At 36.5% G+C, this 21330-nt stretch overlaps 1 protein-coding gene across 2 annotated transcripts in view; it reads right to left on the reverse strand.

The window, feature by feature from the left end:
* The window catches only part of LOC121415897 (SHC-transforming protein 1-like), an 85504-nt gene that overhangs the window by 26522 nt on the left and 37652 nt on the right, over positions 1–21330 (reverse strand). Inside the window, exons 8-11 of one of the 2 annotated variants that reach the window (XM_041609277.1) lie at positions 14627–14753; positions 13826–13973; positions 12499–12805; positions 10439–10882 (exon numbers count right to left, since the gene is read on the reverse strand). In XM_041609277.1, coding sequence (XP_041465211.1) covers positions 10439–10882; positions 12499–12805; positions 13826–13973; positions 14627–14753 — 1026 coding nt within the window. The remainder of the gene's footprint in view (positions 1–10438; positions 10883–12498; positions 12806–13825; positions 13974–14626; positions 14754–21330) is intronic. The other variant, XM_041609278.1, reaches the window with a different exon arrangement.

A 21330-nucleotide genomic window follows, 5' to 3' on the forward strand; every position in this document is an offset into this window, starting at 1 on the left:
CTCTTTCCTGATTCATTGATGGTGAAGACAATCTTATATTTATACTTCCTAGACAACTATGAATAATTTCAGAGCGAAATGAGCTGAAATATGATATCTCTACTGTTAGTGATTTATGTAACAATTGGCTATCCATACTTAAACCACAACTTTAACCTGAGTTTTAAGTTAAACCCGACTTCAGAATACAGGCCATTTTGTCTACTCTCTGTTCAAGATAATCCCACTTATCCTTACTAATCTACACATGTACATGACAAGTCCACCCCAACAAAAAGTTGATTTGAATAAAAAGAGAAAATCGAACAAGATAACACTGAAAATTTCATCATAAAATAAGAAAGTTATGACATTTTAAAGTTTTGCTTTATTTCTAATTTCACAAAAAAAGTTATATATATGCTCATCCTGGTCGTTATGCAAATGAGGGACTGATGACATCACTCACTATTTCTTTTGTATTTTTATTATATGAAATATTCTAATTATCTCCTCATTGTCACGTGAAACAAAGTTTTACTCCTCCTTGAACATGTGGTATTACCATTGTTATAACATTTTATGGTTCAGTTAAGTTGGTCTTTGATGACAAATAGGTAAAAACTGAAATATTGTATAATTCAAACAATAAAAAACAAAAGAAATACTGAGTGATGGACATCATCGGCTCTCTCATTTGCATACCACTGAGTTGTGCACATAACTGTTTTGTGAAAAATAAGTGAAACTTTAAAATGGCATTGCTTTCTTATTTTACATCCGATTTTGATCAAATTTTCAGCATTATGCTTAACAGTGCTTGATTTTTCTCTATTTATTCAAATCAACATTTTTCTGGGGTGGACTTGACCTTCAAGCTACTAACCATTTTGTTGGCGGTCATCCAAACCATATCACACGATGGTGCAAACCCATTTCAGAGAGAATCAACTTCAAAGTTTACTATAATTTTCACACTTACATGTAGTTCCGCAGCCTTACAACATACATGTATTCACTGCTAGAAAAATACATGGTTGGAAAGATCAAGACAATTACTTGACATTGGTATCCTTATTTTTACACAAAACCAATGATCAGAGAAAATATTGCAAAAGAGCTACATGCTTGTAATTTCAGTTTGAGCGGTTAAGATTTCTCCTGGACAAAAACGCCATAGGTAATACTAAAACCCTGACTGCGGTTTCAATGCGCAGATAGTCAAAACGTTTTATCGCTTTTCACGTTCAAAGTCAATGCAGTGCAGATGGCTGATACAACAGTTTAGCTGACTGAGCGCATTGAAATCGCGGTCAGTCAAAACGTTGTATCGCTCTGCTACAGTACACGTTTCCAATGGGATTTGCCCATTTTATCAAAAGTTTGAACGGCATTGCCGTGAAAATCCCCCCGCATCTCAGAAACTAAATTAAAATACTGCCTAGAAATTTAGTTACGAATAGGATAGGACTTGTACTTCAACTTTCTGCGAAAATCTCAAAATCAATTTTTTTTTAAACCAAACTTGACTGATACATGTATGATGGTTTGGATGAACACCGACGATTTGTCCGATTGCCATTTAGCAGATTCATCATTTTCAGTGAGGCTTTACCCAGTTTTGTGTGATATCCACTTGGTCTAAGACCATTGAGCCTATATGGTACAGTGAATAAAAATTTTGTTTGACAAAGTGAAATATAATCAGTAAGATGAAGTGGAAATGAATTAGACTTACTTGTATCAAGATACATGTATTGTTTGTTGGGTACCCCAAAAACTGATATATTGCACTGCCTTAAACTTGTTTCCTTTATCAAAAAGTTAATATAAAAATCTAATTTGTCTTAAGCAAGCCACAGATTTTATTTTTAAAAAAATCATTTCTCTGAAGAGGCAAAAGTTCTTTTTACATGTATTTGATGTTTCACACTAATTCTTTTTTCTTTATAGTTTTTTTACTAACAAGGTTTTCTAACAATTCCCTCTTTCCCCACCAACGTGGGAGTGATTAATCAATTGATTTGGTGATTGATGAAGAAAAGGGGAATGGTTAAGTGTAAAGTGGACCGATCTTCTTACAGGTATACAAACTTTGCTCCAGGGATGAATGCAAATGAATTCCAAATGGAAGAAATAAATCCATCATTTCCCCCCTTTTTATTTTCCACTTTGATTAGGGAGCATTCCTTGAAGGTCTATTCAGTAGCAGGAGCACAGGGGCTTCTAATCAATAATCAACTATCAATCCCACTCAAACACTAAAAGCAAGAAGAGAATTACATTCCTCTACTTCTATTCTTTTACTACTTCCAAGGAACGTGAAAGTGAAGTAAAGTTTACATCTTCCCTTTATAAAATATAAAACATATGCTACACTATTAAAGAATGCATTCCATTTGAACTTAAACTGACCCAAATATTTTCAGCTTCTACAATAGAAGAAAAATTATTGATTCAAAGAAATAAGAACTTGATAAAATTATACGAGTTTACAAGTACATGCATATATCCCTTCTCTTTCCTTCTTTAATGCAAGTCATAATCCTTCTCAATCACTCAACTCTGTCTCTTTCGTTTCTTACTCTTCTGTCTTTCCTTTTCCTCCCCCTCCTCTTTTTTTCTAACCCCTTCTTTGCTTTTTCTTTGATCTTCCTATCTCATCCTGCCTCTCCATATCATATTCTACTCTACTTCTGTCCATGTCAAGTTCAATTTCTATTGGACTAAACACATATCATTTAACATGTGATCTTTCCCAAATTACCAGTGCTGGTTACTACGGAGTGAATAGTCTTTTTAGGCCCCAACTCCACCATCAAAACAGGAAACTTAAATTTTCAGATTGTTTCACTACATTTTATCTCTTAACCTCTTCCCATGATCCATATTTCAATTTCAAGTCTTCCTCTCTAAATCGCTATTGTAAAAAATTCTGCAAATGCTCCATCTTCTCCCAGATAGAGAAAAAAAAATGTCTCAATCTTAACTGTCCTATCAAAGCATGTTTACACACTGCTGTTCAAGTAAACACATCTATGTTTTTAATGACACTGAATAGTGGATAAAAATACACTTTCTGTACATTGCAATTTTTTTCTTCATTCATCCATTCAAAGCTCAATTTTGGACAGAAGCCGATAGCAATTTGCATGGATTCTTTTGCTGATTATAAGGGCCACTTTTGAACATTCGGAGGGCAAAGCATCTTTTAATTCTTTGTAGCTAATCTCTAGCACTAAGACTTGTATATGTAAATAGGAAATATAGTTGCATCATACTTTTTACCTGAGAAAACTCAGGTTGTTTTTACCATAGTTTTTGCCCTGTGTTAATGTCAATGGCAGAAATCAGACTAACCTTAGTTTTCAGTTTTTACCAGAGTTTTTATTTTTCAGGTAAAAAGTTTTATGCAACAGGCCCAAGATGGTGGTGTTGAAATAACAATTTGGACAAAAAATATCCTATTTCATCTTAGTTGATGGCAAGAAAAGAAGAAAAATTGATAAAAAAGGAGATATCAAATTTCATCTTGGGATGAATTGCACAATTGATTATGTGGTTGTTTAAAATTACTTTGTTTGAAATCATCACTGCTTCAAAATCACAACTCCCAAGAGAGGACATATTGAAAGACAGTCTCTGGAAATACAACAATGAAACTTTTAACTTCAAATCACGATGAATTTCCTGGCACTATGGGACTCTGACAAAGTTCACATTTGCTTCAACTTGCTTAAAGATACTGGAAATATATAGGGTTTCAATACAAGCAATATTTGAATGCCTAATCTTGGAAATGGATTTTTTCAAAGAAGAAAAATAACAATGCTACAATTCTAACAATTCTAAAGAGGTTTCCTTTGAGATTTACTCCTATCATTTTATTTCTGCTGCAAGTTTCTCAAACATCATAGTTTGCTAGATGATCGCAAACTTTGAAGTACATGTATCGTTACCTACTATATAATTTTTCTTTCAAACATATATCCTTTTTCAAATGAAACTGAGTGAATGGCACATTTTCAGAATACTTCTTACATGTACGTAAGAGCTTCATGACCACACGTTCATAACAATGGAAAAGAAAACAACAATCCTCAGAAATATTTCTATACCGATTTCTCTAATTCCTCTAACAAGCCCTTATGGAGACTTATCCTTAGAGAAAAGAAACTCAATCCATATCAGGCTGTAGTAGGGGCATTCTCTATTGAACTTGGAAAGTGACTTCAAGTTACAGACCATAAGCATATCCTACATGTACAAGACTCGAAATCATGTAGAGCCTTGTAGATTATGGACTTGAACCTTCATACATTTCTGAACTACTTCAACGGTATCCCCCTCAGCAGACCCTTCGCTCACTAAATCATCTACTCCTTTGGATGCCATCTGCACGTACAAAGTTTTATGGTTCTAGGTTGTTTGCCTTCTCTGCACCAACTTACACTTTGGAACACTTTACCACTGCACATCAGAACCAAGGCAACCATTGAAACACTCCGAAAAGCACTCAATGCACTTTCACCCTAAAATAAACTTATACTGATCAGTTCATACTGTTTACTATTATATCTGTTTGTACCTACCTTTTTATATTATAACTTTTTAGCACTTAGAGATTCATTTATTTCTAACACTATATAAGCTTAACATATTACTATTATTACTTTATGCACTGGAGGATCCTTTTTTGAGAATCATAATTAAAATTTGTATTAAATATACAATATACCGTTAATCCCCCCCCCCCTTTGAAAGTGAAGGCCCTTTTTTATTGCTTTTCAAACTTTCCGTGGACGAAATGACCTCCAATTTTAGGTGAAAACCTTTTTTTTTTGTTTATCACAATTTTTTTGGAAAAATGTCCCCCCCCCCTTTTGGAGAATCTTGGATCCACCCCTGACTTAATGCTACAGTCATATCAAAGAAACTGACTCCAAACTGACCGATAACATATCACTGGAAAAAACATAATAGATTTGATTGGTCTGGAGTCTGTTTTGTTCGAGAGACTGTAGCATGAGGCTACTTGTTTGAATACATGTAGCATGTGAGGATATTGAACAATGGATAAATTATCCCGAACGAAGACCCGAGTGATTCTCCACATGTGACTAAGCTGGATGATTCAATACAACATAGCCTGCTTTCTCAAAAAAAAAAGTCCTGTGTAGATTTGGGAATGAAAACTGCATATGAACCAATGAAGTCAGCAACTAATTATGTCTCCATTATCCAACTAATTATGTCTCCATTATATTTACTGTTAAGATCAGGGTTATGTGGAGATCAGAAAAAAGGTGGATAATTGGAAAACTGGGAGTGATGGAGGTCTGCCCCTTTAAGAGTATGCCATTTTGATTTCTTAAATTGGCACTAATGCACGCAAAGAGTGCATCTGAAGTGGCCATCAAGTCACCTTCAACAAGATGGGCAATGACGCTAGTTCAAAGGGCATTCTAACAGCACGTTTGGATTATCAAGGCCATGAAATATTGAACCGCTCTTGAAGAAAATGCTCAAGTGTCTTCGAAGACGCAATGCCTACAAACAACGGACCAAATACAGCAACCATGAGGGACATGCTTTTCCCCCCATAACAGATTCTTTGGAGACATTCCTCTATACAGAGAGTGTTTTCCTTGATGTCTTTGGACAGTGAGTTTAATCTTAATGAATATGCTCAAGTGTCTGCCGGAAGCCTCTAGGAAAAATGGTCAATGGCACCACCCTTATGCTTTGTAAAGGCATCCCTGAATATGGAGTACCAAAGTGATAACGTCACAAACCTTTTTTTGTTTTTCAGCATTTTTAGCTCAGCAGGACATGATGTATAACACCCACGACCCATTTTGGTGGGAATAGGTCCATGGGGGCTCTTGATTTGACCTAATACATAATTAGCCCCATTGAAGTTGATCAATTATTTGCCTTGTTCACAACATTTAGAAACTGGGGCAGTACTGTGAGGTCATTTCATCTTTTAAAATGAAATTGGTATTCTGACTCTATAAATAAAGGATGTGTTTGCTGGGAGAGGGGGTTCATTTATATAAAATGTCATGAATATAATATCAATGATGATATCCATATATTTATATTCAATATAAGTGTGTCGTGATAATCATGGCATTATTTCCTTCATTTCACATGAGTACATGAATTGGCGCTGAATCAGAACATCTTATTTCAAAACTTCACGCACAATTCCTCCACACAAAAAATATGCACATGTACCCGAAAGTGGATATCATTTTCCAGTATTTGTCAAATGCAGTTTTTAGATTTTTTAGTCATTTTTATGTATTTCAGAATTCAGAATAACAAGGATTGTTCAGAAAATAATCTTCAAAATGTATTTAGAGTGGTCTATTTTCGGCCCCTGAACCTAAACATTAGTAATTTAATGTTCTATAATGGCTCCTGAAATTCAATACATGTACCATCTTCATGAAAAATGTATCCCTAACAGAATTGATATTTTACAAACAAAAGTTGATATGCCTCACGCCCACTTCAAATACTACATTGTTTTCTTCAAAAGAAATATATATCACAATGTCAAGCCAACCTAAGTGACAGACTTGTTTGCAGTAAGTGATACTAGCATGAAAGTCAGCATGGTCTATTTTAGGCCCCTGAACTTGGTTGAACTCAAGTATTTGTCATTTCAAGTTGTGCAGGAGCTGTTAAATTGTTGAAGGCAAAATATTGCAAAATAGAAATGAGATTCTTGTCTGCTTGGGAGATTGAGACAAACTGAACAAAAAACATCCCCATGAAAGGAGATATTATTTTGGTATGGAATGTTTACATGCTACTTAATAGGGGTGCACACAATAGATTCTCTTAAGAGCCGCAAACATGAATCAAAAAGCTAAAAAATCGCAAACAGAAAACAAAGATTTCATCCACCACACATTCTCCTTCTTTTCACAGGACATCATAATCTGCAGTTTGAACCAAGAAGTATAACTCAACTTTCGTTTAAAAAATGCATGACCAAACCATAACACTCATGCGTAGAATGATGATTAAGATCTCTGCTGTGTTTTGACTAATTTTCATTGACTATGGATCTGTAGATTGGTTTTATAAAGAAACCTTTTCAGCAGTTCATGTGTGCATACATTGATAGACAATTATCTCTAAGACCAACAAAAACGCAACTGTGATTTGATTTTGAACACCCATGGAATGAACTAAACATCTTTGAAAATCACTTATAACTGGGAATGTAAGTGATTCAAGAAACCTGCCCTCCCCCCCCCCCCCTCCCTCCCAAAATACAAAAGCCTAGTAGAAATGGGGATAGCTTAACTGGAATTAGATAAATGGGCTATATGTAAATGGCAATCAGTCCAAATGTTAGAATACAAGCTTGTTGTGGACATACCAGCAGGGTGCTACATGTACATAAGCACTTATCCGATTGCCTGCGGCACGTAAAAGTTAGAGTTGGGCAAGCGTTTTGAAGTAAATACCCAATCTACTTGCCTGAATGGGGAAAGCAAAATTCTCACAGTGGAATGACCAAAATTAGGTTTGATATCTTTTATATAATATCGACCCTAATTTTGGTCATAGCGGGCAAGATAAATCCCTTTGGAAAAAGACAATAACAAGGTACATCACTTCATGTCAAAAGACAGAAATGAAGTTCAATGGTTCATAAAACCGCAATACTTTCTTTTGAAGAGGTTAAACTTTTTTTCAAGGATTCTTTCGGGCAAGTGAAATAGATTTTTGGGCAAGTATATCCCAACTATTTAAAAATTTACTTGCCCAACCGGGAAAGTGCTTCTAAAATGTTATGTAGCACCCTGATACCAGGATTAGACCATGTGGGATTAGACCAACTGGGAAGTAGACGGAGTGGGTGAAGACCAAGTGGCTATTAACTCTATTAAATAAAGTGTCATCACTTGCATCAGCATTTTACAAAAACCCTATTTGGACATAGAATTCAGATAATAACAGTTTTCCCCTATCTCTGTTTAATTTTCTCTTTTTTTTTTGTTGTTGTGAAAAATTAGGTGGGGGGAGGGGCAAGTGCCCCTAACCCCCCCCCCATCTGTACGCCACTGAATACAACTACTTTCATTGTGACATTTGATACCAGCCTCCCCTCCCCCCAATCAAATCAGCAGCATCCTTGAATGCATATACATGCATGTGAACAAAGTTGGAAGTCAATGGGTCAAACATTCATAAGTCATAGAGAGAATAAGCCTTAGTGAGTAGAAGCCATTTTCATATGCAATCATCTCTTTGAACACTTGATTTTTTTTCCCAAAAAACTCTGATCACATTTATTTTCACTCGCATTTTCCTACATGCTTCACGTTTCCCATTTCGGCATCAAGTTGAAAATTGATCCTAAATGTCTCTAAGGCCATCACAAGAACAAAAGTGGATCAGAGAAATGGATGGACAACCTGAAAACACTATGCCCCAGGCAGCTAAGTTTGGCAGATGGAGGCATAAAAGTTGTAATGGGTTGATGAGATTAACACATAAATTGCTATAAATTACAGATACTAATAATGATACAAGTTTCTGAAAAACAAGCATTTTTAGTGCTGATTGTTCTCACATGGCACTATGATGCCTGATCAGTATTACTTGGAAAAGTCATGATCTATACTGGGACGTTGTGTTGACATGAGGGAACACTGCATATTGCAAATGATAGGGGCATTGATGAAAAAAAAGATCAATTACACATAGCACCGAGTGAAATTGAAAATATCAATCAAGCACGTTAAAGCTCTGCCTTGCCTGTGTCGTGCAAGAACCATCCATTTCAAATATTTTCCAGTAAATTAGGATGTTATTCTGTAATACATGTATATGCAACAAGAAGGCCCGGACAGTCAAGTTTGGCATATGTTTTACACATAGTGGGCAATGATATGCCAGGCAAGCACTGTACAAAAGAATATGTACAGTATATCATGCTGTGACCAATCAAAACAAAGTAAGGAACATGCCATGGTTATTTTCCAATGGTGTTCAGGTGGCCTGCTATAACAAGTCAGCATGGAAGGGGGAGAACTACAGAGGGCAGTATTTCTAATTCTAAATCCATCCAAGACAAAAAGTAAGTCTAAGTACAACCGAAACAGCTGCTAGTTGCTGGTCAGCGACTGATCCCTACAGATTATTCATGACAGTCTGCTCTGGAATAGACTGTCTGCAAGAGAACGGAAGAGGGCAGTATTTCTGATTCCAAGTCTATATGCAACAAATACTCGTCTTGTAGTATGCCTAAAGGACACCCCACATCTTACAATTAGTCTGCGATCCGACTTTGGAATAAACAGTAGAATTTGATGATAATATTGACACATGGTATATCTTACCGAGTAAAGTTTGAAATCACTGTACAAATACCTATTTTAAAATCTGTGACCATGCTATCATAATGCAAGCAAATTTCATATCTAGCCGTAATGACGTCATAGCAGTCGTACAATTGGCTACGATTTGAAACTAATTGTCTTTACTCTAAAATAAAGGCTTACAATTATTCAAAATTGTTATATGTACATAAGAGTACTTTTAGTTAATTTTAGCCTCAAATAAAAAGACATATTGCATTCACATTTTTAGAAAATGTGCAAAATGCCATTTGCTCCAAATCGGATCGTGGACCAGTAGTAAGGTGTGCGGTGGCCCTACATGTGTAACTGTGACCAAGCGGCCACTATCCATTTCTGAATGCTCTAATCCCATTCACAATAGAGTGTTTATGGCAACCTATTCTGGACTAGATTCTACAGGAGAACAGAAGAAGGCATTGGTGCCTGATGGTTCAACAGGTTGGTATTCTCCAAAGTCTTCTAGAAAGTCTTATAGAAATATCAAATGCATACATACACATGTATACATTCATGATTTGAAAGTGATGGGTGGACATTCTTGAATTCAAACATGCAGTGTGATCATTGCTAGGTACTGGGATAAGAGACTTTCATGCCATGCTTTGTATGAGCAGAAATAAAAATCATAGAAAACAAAGAGTGAACTAAAATAAGACGGTGGGAAAAAAATAATGTTTTGAACTTTATTTCAAAATGTAGGTTTAAAATCATACACCCTAAAAACAACACCTATAATATGTGGTAAAAGAAAATGTAAAAACCTAGAAATATGTTAGTGCAGTTAATAAGTTTTCTAATTGAATGAGTAAAATCTTAATGATTAATTTTTTTCCATTGGTTTTTCAATTTCATAGATTTTTATTATGAATACAGCACAAACAAGACTTGATATGAATTAGATATATCCCAAACAGTTCCCTGCCAGCTCTGAAACAAAAAGAAAATCAAACATAAAATGATAAAAAGTGATGAAGAAATAATAAAAAGTTAATAATGAAGAATCTGCGGATGAAAGTAGAAAAAAGGTATTGTGGTGAGAAAGAAAGCTAAAGAGACGCGTGCATTACGTGCATCATCAACCTCCTCCTTTTCTTCCTTTTCCTCCTCCCCATCATTCCGGTTGCCATGCTCATCATCGCCATCATCATCAGCAAGATCGTCATGGAAACAAACAACATTGGCATATTCTGCCTCATCATCACCACCTTTATGGAGCATCACCGACTTGCTCTGCTTCCAGATGTTGAGCATCCGGAGGTTGTCGTAACCGGAATCGACCAGTTTCTTCCAGTCGGGACTGGCTATGACGTTCTGGTAGTGGTTCCTCTCTGCCGGCGTGAGCTGCTTGGCCAGCGGGAGGAGGCTGGCCTCGACGTCCTCCTTGGTCGGTGGGTTGTCGTAGAGGGACGGGGTTCTCCGCTTGGCCTTGCGGGATGGTTTCTTGACGTTGTTGTTGTGGATGGGGCTATGTTGTGGACTAAGATGGGGTGAGGAGGAGCTAGTATGTCTTGCTAGTAAAGACAGTGGTAGGAGTGAAGCAAGGAGAAAAGCACAGGACAAACATAAAAGAGTAAGGCATACATGTACAAAGACAAACATTACAGAATATCAACCAACCATTAGAGAAGCGGATATTCCCTTCTGAGTGAAATAACCATAAAATCTTCTTGTTAATACCACATTAAGCATGCATTCCTTATAGGTAATTTAAAGCTAGTTTATGAATGCTACAAACTAATGAGAAAACGCACAAGGGAAGGACACAGGGTTCAAGTTGTAGGTTTTATTTTATACAAGACAAGACAATGACCAATGAAGCCCAAATTTCTATGAAAGCTTTACCACCAACATTAAGGAAAAGGTGAAGGAGGAATGCAATTCAATTTGAAAGAATATATCTCAAGGTATTAAAGGCAATTAATGAAATTCTTGAAATCTTATTTTTTTTAATCATTATGAAGAAAGACAGTTTTATACATAAGGCCTTGAATATCTGTGATAAAAATTATTAAAAGCTATATTGCTGATTTGGTGCAATGGGATGCAAAACTAAATACAAAAAGCCACTTGTACAGTATACACATTTGCCATTGCAAGAATTTGACAATTACTGTCCATGTATATTCTATTCCAAATCAAGCCCCATTCCAAATTGAAACATCTGTATTTAGTAGAAATATGTGGTTGACGATACAAGAGATATTTCATTTTATCTTTATGATTTGTGTTCCATTGAACTGTGTTCCATTTGAACTAAACCCATAATATTTTCATGATCAGGCAGGTGTACATAGGCCCTCTTGAATTATAATTCATATCTGATAATTCATCTACCTCAGTCAATTCATAATATTCAAGATAGAAAAGACTTATTAGATAATGAATCATAATGAGGCATTATGATTCATTATCTAATAAGTCTTTTCTATCTTGAATATTATGAATTGACTGCAGCAGATGAATTATCAGATATGAATTATAATTCAAGAGTGCCTACTTACACCTGCCAGGAAGGCGTTTCATGAAAGGACTTGTCGGACGTTTCATCCGACAAGTCCTGTTTTATCCGACAGTTACTATGGTAACAATGCTTCTCAACCAATTAGAATACAGGAAAGTTGTCAGATCTGACAACTTGTCGGACGAAAATATTGATGAAACACCACCCTGATCATGAAAATATGATTTTTTTTCAACCCTCAAAGAGTATTCAACATGTTTTGCTTCCTAAAGAGAAAGTTACATGTATAAAATGCTTTTAACAAGAAATCTATGCTAGTTTGACAACAAAATTTTCATCACGTGAACTTCCCCCTTTAACAGAAAATCACAAGGCAATGGATCTTTTGAAAAGAGGAGATAAGGCAAAGAGGAAAGAATGAAAAAGGAATTATCAATATCAATGAAAATATTGAATCAAAACAAATTTCAACAATTAAACCAGGGAGGGGTACAGAAAATACAAACTACATAGGTCCCACTAATAACACTAAGTGATCGTAGACAGATATGCAGGACATTTACATGGGCAAATAACGTAGAAATGACACAAGGATCTACCACTATCACAATAGGATGTAAATGAACAAGATACAGTAAGTTTGAGAACCAAACACCTTGTACTTACATGATCTTTGAAGTGGGTTGTCCAGTGCTGTTGGTACATTGTTCCTCGTGGGCGAGGGCGTCCCTGCGGTAGCCCCGTAGATAGGGGGCTCGTTATCTATATCAATTAACCTCCCCGTCATGGGCTGGTGGCCTGGGCCGGGGCCCTGGGGGCCTCTAGGGTTACTCGATGTCGGGCTGCTGTTTGAAGGGTGGTGGTTGCTGTCAAGGTACGATGGGGGATTGGCGGTGTAGCCGGGAGGGGGAGCCGCGGGGGAAGAGCCCCCTGATGCCTGCTGCCCAATAAGTTCTTGGTAAGGCTGTTGTCTCTGTATTGGATAAATAAATCAGAAAGAAAAGAAATACTTTTCAACAGTTCAAATTTCAATGAATATATGTAAATGTGAGACAATTTAAAAATTTTGAAAGGAAGTTAAAGAGGCAAAATGATGTCAGACTGGTGCTAAACGCGCAGTTACTATACCAAGTCAAAGGCATTGATGCCCTCTTGGCATAAGACCGAAACGGAGACAATCAAATCCACAGAAATCTAAATGAATCTAACATGAACGGCAAGGAAAATACCTCCATGAAGCAAATATATGCATGGGGTATTCATTATTAAGCTAATTATATAAAAATACTATAGATGGTTTATAGGAGGCATGTCATTGCAACAATGAGTTAGTGCATGTACATGTATAAAGGGGCACCCAAACACTTTGGTGTCACTGCCAGGCACCCCCCCCTACATGTATATCAGATCTAATGAAAGTCCTTGGAATATGACCTTTAACATCACATTTGAATTTGGATCCACGTCTGAGTCAGTCAATAACTTCACCATACCATCACACAACACCCAGATGTTTGTGAATATGATGGTGATATTCAACCAAGAGGTGGCGCTATTCAGTGACCAGAAATTGAAAATTATTGAGCTCCATTCTCACATTTACTTTTTCTCTCTTTTTTTTTTTTAAACCCAAACACAGACAAAACAATTTTGGGATTGAAAAAGCTGCTGCAAAATCCTGCATACATGTACACCCTGTTACCTAAAAGTGATATGCAAAATGACACACGGGCACAACTGATTTTTTTTTTAAATCCACCTTTACCCCTATTGCATGATGTATAATTCTTGCTTCCTTATATAAACCGAGCAAACCAAACCAATAAACCACATAAACCAACAGGAGAGTATTTCACGAAGAGTCTTGACAGTGATTTTCACTGACTAAGTTGCTCTCAGCCAATTAGATGCAAGGATTTCTAGTAGCTGATAATATTTCCAGGTGAAATCAATGCCTTGATGAAACACTCCCCTACATTACAGTGATACTTACTGTTGGGCTGGTTGGCATGTATTGGCCTGAGGGTGGCGGAGGAACGACTCTGTCTGGCAGCGTCACGTTGAGTTTACTGATGTCGTTGTAATAATCGGGATCATCGCCCCAAGCCGACTCTTCCTCCTGAAATAAAGGCTCCTCCATTCTGCAAGGAAATGAAGAAAACCAATCATGGTTCATGAGGAATGAAAATATTTCTCTTATAATCGTCTTTTATGATAACAAATGGGGAGCAACTCACATGGGTCATCACAAAATCAGACCTTTAATAATCAATTACTGTTATCTTTCATTACCTTTCATCAAACTCTCATTGCTATTCTGTTGCGATTTTTTTTTCTTGGGGGGGGTGATCCATTATTTTTCATATACTATAACAAATACAAACAATCTTTTAGAACATAAGTTGGAATGTTATAATATCAAAATGCTATTTCTCTGAAAATCAGATCTCAACAGAATAGTTCATGAAAGTGTGCATCTGGACCCCGTTGTACAAAGAGTTACAATTGACCCAATCAATCACAACTATGGAAAGCCAGCAAAGTCAACATATGAAATGCATGTTTGTTCAAAAAAAATTCTAGATATGAATCCATATCCATAAATTCATTGATTTCTTGACAATTTGGAGTGTTCCCCTTTGATTACAAAGGACATTTTACAAATTTCCTGTATAAAGAATTATGACACTGATGGATTTCCATAGAGTTACAATTGATCAGATCAATCATAACTCTTTGTACAACGGGGCCCTGGCTTTACAATGCAACCCACTGAGGCTTGAATTTTAAATACCTGTCAGGAGTACTGAAGACTTGTGGTGGATTGCGAAGGTAGTCCTTGAACCTGATTTCAAACGCTTGACCAACCGTCGTAATGACATCTTGAGCTAAACCTGCAAGACACTCCAGTACATGACACGCTAGAAGACAAACAAAAACACAAAATAGAGAAACATATTAAAAGGATACCTCACATCACTAAGAACATTCTCTATAATTTACAGCACAGTATATTGTGTGTGCCAAAAAAAATGTAGCTAAAAATCCCAATGTTAATGAAAGTCTTTGTCATGAACACGAATAAGAAGTTATGTAATGAAAGCATCACCTTCTCTCAAATTCATGTAATTTTATACCATATTTGTGTGGTTAATGTTTACATCTTGATGATAAGGAAGTATTCTTTGCTGTAAAATGTAAACTTAGATTAGTGTCAAAGTTAGGCATGAATGCCATTAAATAAATCCAGATGTCAATAAAGCTATAACCATACAAGAGTTCCAATCAACATGGTAAAAATTGCATTGCCAAAGAAAGACATTGGTATACATGCAGGATTAAGGAGGCTATTAGTATACGTCTTTGTCCTAACAACTTCAACAGAGACAGCAGGATCGACATCCCCGATTTCTGGATGCAAACGATCCGACAGCACAATATCCCTTTACCTGGCAGTGCACGCCGACCCTATCGTTCCCGGCCCCAAACGAGGGACCGCTCAGCTAGTCAACCCCCGCCCACGGGAAACTAGCGAGCCCGCCAATTTTGGTCTCATTTGCATATTGCCGACCCACGGCGTATTTGCATATACCCCCGGCTCATTTGCATAAACTCCTGACCAATCACACAAGGGATCAGTGCCCACCTATTGTTCTCGCATTCGTGCGTACGGTCCTGGAGATTAGTATAAATAGAGTACGATATCAGACAATTTCCGTCACTTGATACAGAGTTGCAGTGGCACTCGAAAGCTCATGAACTTGTAAGCTAGTGAACACTTTTTGCGAGAGTGATCACGAATTTCCTAGAAAGCCAGTGAACACTTTTTGTGAGAGTGATCATGAATTTCCTTGTTGACCATAGTAGATTGCGAGACAAATGAGTACCCTCTAGCGATTATTTCAATCCGCAATAATGAACCCATTTAGTATGGTAAAAATTCATTGCAAAATGCTTACTTTTCAAAAGATGACTTGACCATTGTTTGATATATTAAAGCACTTTAGGCATGAATTCTCATCATTTCATTGAAAAGTGAAGGATTATGCATCATTCATTGCAGAAATACCTTACATTGATGCAAACCAAAATTTTATACACTAAAAACAATATTCCTATGTCATGGCCTGTAGAAGAAAAAAAACAGACAAGTCATGTTCTTCTTTTTTCAGAGAGAGCTGAGAGAGAGGCCATGGAAATGATGGAATTCATGTCTTTTCTGCTCTCACTAAACTCTGTCACTAAACACCATAAAAAAACAGTTTGAATATTTTAATGGCAACACTCTTTAAGCCGTTTTAAGCCTGTCCCTCTAACAACCATTGCTTAAACTTTTGAACACTTATTTAAACTTTTTTCAACAATGTGTAAAATTTTTTAATAAAATAGTTGCTAGAATGACAGGCTTGAATAGAGTTGCTTTAAAATTCAAGCAGCATTTTTACAGTGTACCATCTTTGAAATGTGTCCCTCCCATCCTAAACAGATGTCGCCATCACGGCAGAAGGCATTACAGGTAAATGAATTTGTTTGATAGAGGTCATGGGGAGGATTAAGGCACTCATCACCGATGATCTCTATTAATAGAGAAATGATTCATAATATGAATCTAGACAGATACTCTTCTAATGAGTACATCATGTTCACTGGCCTTCAGATGTCAGGGGCAACCCCAACGTGGTTCACACGCAAGATGTACATGTATCCTTCTGTAAGATACAATGTCTTGATTCCTATTGTGCGCGCTCCACCCAGGTGAGGTGAATGTGTAGCCGACAGGATTCCTTGAATGAACCTAGTACTGGCGACAGCAGCCGGAGCTAAAGGAGATGATAATATACAGTGCATCCTTTAATAGGCACTTGATAAATGCTAAATTTCATCAATATCATGTAGGAATGAAGAATTAACCTGGACGGGCATTAATTTCAAATAGAAACCTCAGACACAAGCAAAACTTTTAATAGCCACTGGTCACAAGTAGGCCTATGAAAAGCAAGGATAGTGTGAATAGCAACAGGTTCCCCCAAAATGCAACATACATCACAGGCAAGATAAGTTTTGACCCAAGAGTTTAAAAACTATATATGCCATCTGAACATAGCCAGAATGATAATGCCACACTGCTGCGTCCCACCAGGATCAGGCGTTCTTTCACTTTCAAAGTCTTTCACTGCTTCCCACACAAGTTGACCCATTTCTTTTCTGCTGCTATATCATACCACATTGTATTTATTAAAGATTAAAATGGTAGAAAATGGAAAAAAAATGTACAATATTAAAACAAATTATGAATACCATGTCATAAAGCCTTTGTTTTCGATAGATTTAATTGTTGTAATAATATGCAAATAGTGGATTAGAAGAAGAATAAGTCAAAAAAATTTCTCCTATTCTTTCATTATCTGCCGCTCCTCTTCCTCCTTTTTTCTTGACAACCATCTCTTTTAATTCACCTTGATAATTTTCCTTTTCTATCTCTATCACTTTAATAGAACTGTCATCTTCCTCCTCCTTTACCTCATTTTCTTCTATTATTTCTTCTTAATAATCTTTTCTTTGAATTCTATCGCCTCCCATCCTCCTTCATTTTCCCAACTATCTTCTTCCTTGTTATTCGTTCTTCATTATTATCTCCATTTTATCTCCTCTTCATTTTCTTCATCCTCTCTTTTTATTCCTCCATAAAACTTCAAACATTTCCTCTCATTCTCCCCCCTCCCCTATATCCTTTATTTACTCATCCTCTTTTTCCTTCTCTCTTCCTTATTCAGCACCTTCCTTCTTTTCACTTTCTCCTTCTCTTCCTGCCCTCTCATAGACACCATTCTCATTATGCTTTCTAAACTAGTTTACTGGAAACCGGTTCAGGAAACCAGTTTGGAAGATCGCTTTGCTAGCATTCCCACTTGATCACACGAATGTGGTTTACAAAATCACTTCACGTAAAGTGATCTTGTTACAATGCAAATACTCTCAGTGGGGTGACACGTTTCGCACAAAACTCAAAACCACAGCGTAGCATTCTACACCTGTCGTGTGGAGTAGCGCGCTCAAAATGTGCGAAGGTCACTTCCCGAAGAACGGTTGTGTCATCACTTACATGTATGCTAAAACCATTTAACAAGGCAAAGAGGCCGTTCTCATTACGCTTTCTAAAACTAGTTTACTGGAAACCGATTCAGGAAACCACTTTGGAAGATCGCTTTGCTAGCGTTCCCACTTGATCTCACGAAAGTGGTTTTCAAAATCACTTCACGTAAAGCACTCTTGTTGCTATGGAAACGCTTTCAGTGGGGTGACACATTTTGCGTGAAATTCGAAACCCTGTCGTGTGGAGTAGCGCGCTCAAATTGTGCGAAGATCGCTTCCCGAAGAACGGTTGTGTCCTCACTTACTCTAAAACCAGTTTAACGAGGCAAAGCGATCTTGAAAACTACATCGCGAGGTGGTTTTCCAAACTGGTTTGGAAGATCGCTTCCAAGACCGCTTTGACCGTTCTCACTACGCATATAGTTTCCACTAAACTAGTTTCCAGTAAACTAGTTTTAGGAACGTAATGAGAACAGCCTCAAAGCAATCTTAAAAACTACATCGCGAAGTGGTTTTATGAACCGGTTTGGAAGATTGCTTTGACCACTCTCATTACACGTTAAACTAGTTTCCACTTTAAAACTAGTTTCCAGTAACTACATGTAGGTAGTGAGAACGGTGTCATAATCAAGATATTTCAATGGACTTTCTTCCCAAGAGGAGGGACTGCCAATTACCCTCATTCTAACTTGTTCAATTTCATTACACGTATTTCACTATAGCTTATTTGTTAGCCCAGGTATACATTAATAAGCCTAAATTGCATTAAAGAGCAGGTCTATATCGACCAACTTCAGACATGTAATTTTCTTCTTGAAATTCAAATAACCTCTGGCCAAGTTACTTTTTGGAAATCTTTTTTTTTCCAATCTGTTTATATAATCACTCACATGTGAAAGAGGAATCATCTTGAGTTTACCCTATGCCATTTGTCTATTCTTTTTTGTGATTGAATTACAATTAATCAGTGATTATTCTCAGTTTCACCATTGTACAGAAATTTGCTCTCAAAAGAGCCAGGTAATTCAAAAGTCAAGGAGTTCTTAAGAAATCAACAGCAAAACAAAACCGACCTTATACACTTTCAGAACAAGAGTTTTGAGTTGTCAAGTACATTCTCATTTTCCCAGGGTAGCTGGGAAAAAAGGTGTGACATTATGAAACCAACCCATAAAGATCTCTCATACCACAACTAATGTATATTACAATGTTCTGTTTACAAATTATTAGATGAATGTGAGGTCAATGTCTAGTCCTATTCATTAACAAACCAGTATACACAGGGCTTAACCACAGAAACCTCAGCTTCATGGTTTTGATCATTATTTTTTACCAGGAAAATGTCACCGTGTGACTCCAAACAGTATGAACAATTTCCTAAAAATTTTCCCTTTTCAAAAGGAAGATGTTAAGTGAAAACAGGAAAAGGGAAGCAATGTAGTTTTACAGCAATCTACAAAAAGATAAAGATATAGGCCTAATCACATGTCGTAACAGCCCCCCCCCCCCCCACAATTTTCAAGAAAAAATTACATGTTCATCTATGCGGGTCGTTTCTTATTTCATGCTATATGTTATTTGATTCATATTTTCTGTTTTTAATCAATCAGCATAAACATTCATTAAAACAATTGACCCCTAATCAAATATTGTTTGTTCCAAACTAGACGATACTATGGCAACAACTGATTCGAAGTATTAAAGCAAAATGAAAGAAGGCAGTGCTTAAAAGCCCGTTTTCATTTCTCATACTACAAGCCTACTCATCACAAAACATTAAAAGAAGTTAAAGAGACAGTTTGGAATTCGAGGAATCCATTCTAGTGATATTGACACACTAATGAATCAGCCCTCAGGGAACAATACTAATAAACTGGATGTGTGTTTCAATACCAAGATATGACATTAATTACTTTAGAGTACTGCACCATGTACATAATCACCTGATTTGTCACAGCTGGGTCCTGTTGCATAAAATATTCAATCGATTGTACAAACATAATATAAATTCAAATTGAATCTATGATAAACCTAGACGATCAATTATAATATCAATTGCAAGTATATTATAAATAGGTTATGAGGCCCTATTTAATCAAGTAAAAGGCAGCAGCTGGCGGTTTCAGTTTCAACTGCCCCAAAAAGTGATTTACCTCCTGATGATTTTGAGGCTAATTAATGTAATTAACAAGTGTGGGTCAATATGAGGCTCTCTTGTATACATTGTAGTATTGTATATGTCCATATTATCTGACAGTAAATAAGTGATTGCATATATACATGTACATATAACAGATTTCTACATTCCATGTGTAATTTTTTTCTCTTTTTTTTGCCTATCAATCCTTTCCTTACTTCCTTCAATTATATTTATTTCAGGCATTTTTTTCAGGGGCTACTTTTCACAACTTAGATCCTAAATCTGCAAACATTGGATAAGCTTTAACATAAAATTGTAATAAATTGGGACTTTCCAGAGATCCTTTTTCAGTTGCCAGGGGCCCGTAACACAAAGCTTAGCAATGATCGTAGAACATTTTCTACTATTGATTGCATTGCCTACAATTTACATTCAATTGCAAAATCAAGCATACAATTAATAGTTATCAAACCTTTATGTAACGGGACCTAAGACTCTTATGAGCTTTTCAGGGCCCAATTTCCCCCAGCCCCCATAAATATTTTCCCCTAATTTATTTAAGGAGTTTCGGTGGTTTCGTCTCTGGCTCTCTGTGTCTATGAATGTTCATTCTTGAAAGCAAGGATTAATGTACAGCATGTTTACAAAAAAAATCAGCAAATCCCCCTCACAACTATCCAAAATCTGGACATTTTGTTTGAGACTCAAGGTGGCACCAGGGGATTTTATGTTAGTGGGGAGTTAAAGAGGGTGGATAGTTTTGGAGATTCTCAAAAATGCGTTTGTCTTCATTTCACTTCATTTATGAATAATATGATTGTGTTTGCCCTAAAAATGATATAACATGAAGCACAAGGACAGAAATTCTGTTTTGATGGTGAAATTAATCGATTTTATAAAAACACGGGTATCCCCACAGGGTTTTTTTTCGTCGGCTCGGCGTGCCGCGGCGGTTTGTATTTGAATTCCTACGTAGCTCCCTCCAGGAGAATGAGTTTATTTCTCAGTCTTTATATCGAAATTTGACATTTTCAAGAAGCAATTTTGTCAATTTCACTTCCAGTTGTTACCAGTAATTGCTATTCAATGCAACTGGAATTTTTCAAACCTTTTCCAACACTATCCACGAGCGATAAGACAACCATTTTTTTTTCCAATCAAATGACAGAGGGAAATAGAGTTCATTCATAGGCCTAGACCTTTCTTTAGAATATTCTCCTGTCATCTTTCTGCCCTTTTCTGCTTGTTTTTTCTTCTTTTATTAT

The sequence above is a fragment of the Lytechinus variegatus genome, chromosome 5 (genome assembly GCF_018143015.1).
Source record: "Lytechinus variegatus isolate NC3 chromosome 5, Lvar_3.0, whole genome shotgun sequence".
In the NCBI taxonomy this organism is placed as follows: domain Eukaryota; kingdom Metazoa; phylum Echinodermata; class Echinoidea; order Temnopleuroida; family Toxopneustidae; genus Lytechinus; species Lytechinus variegatus.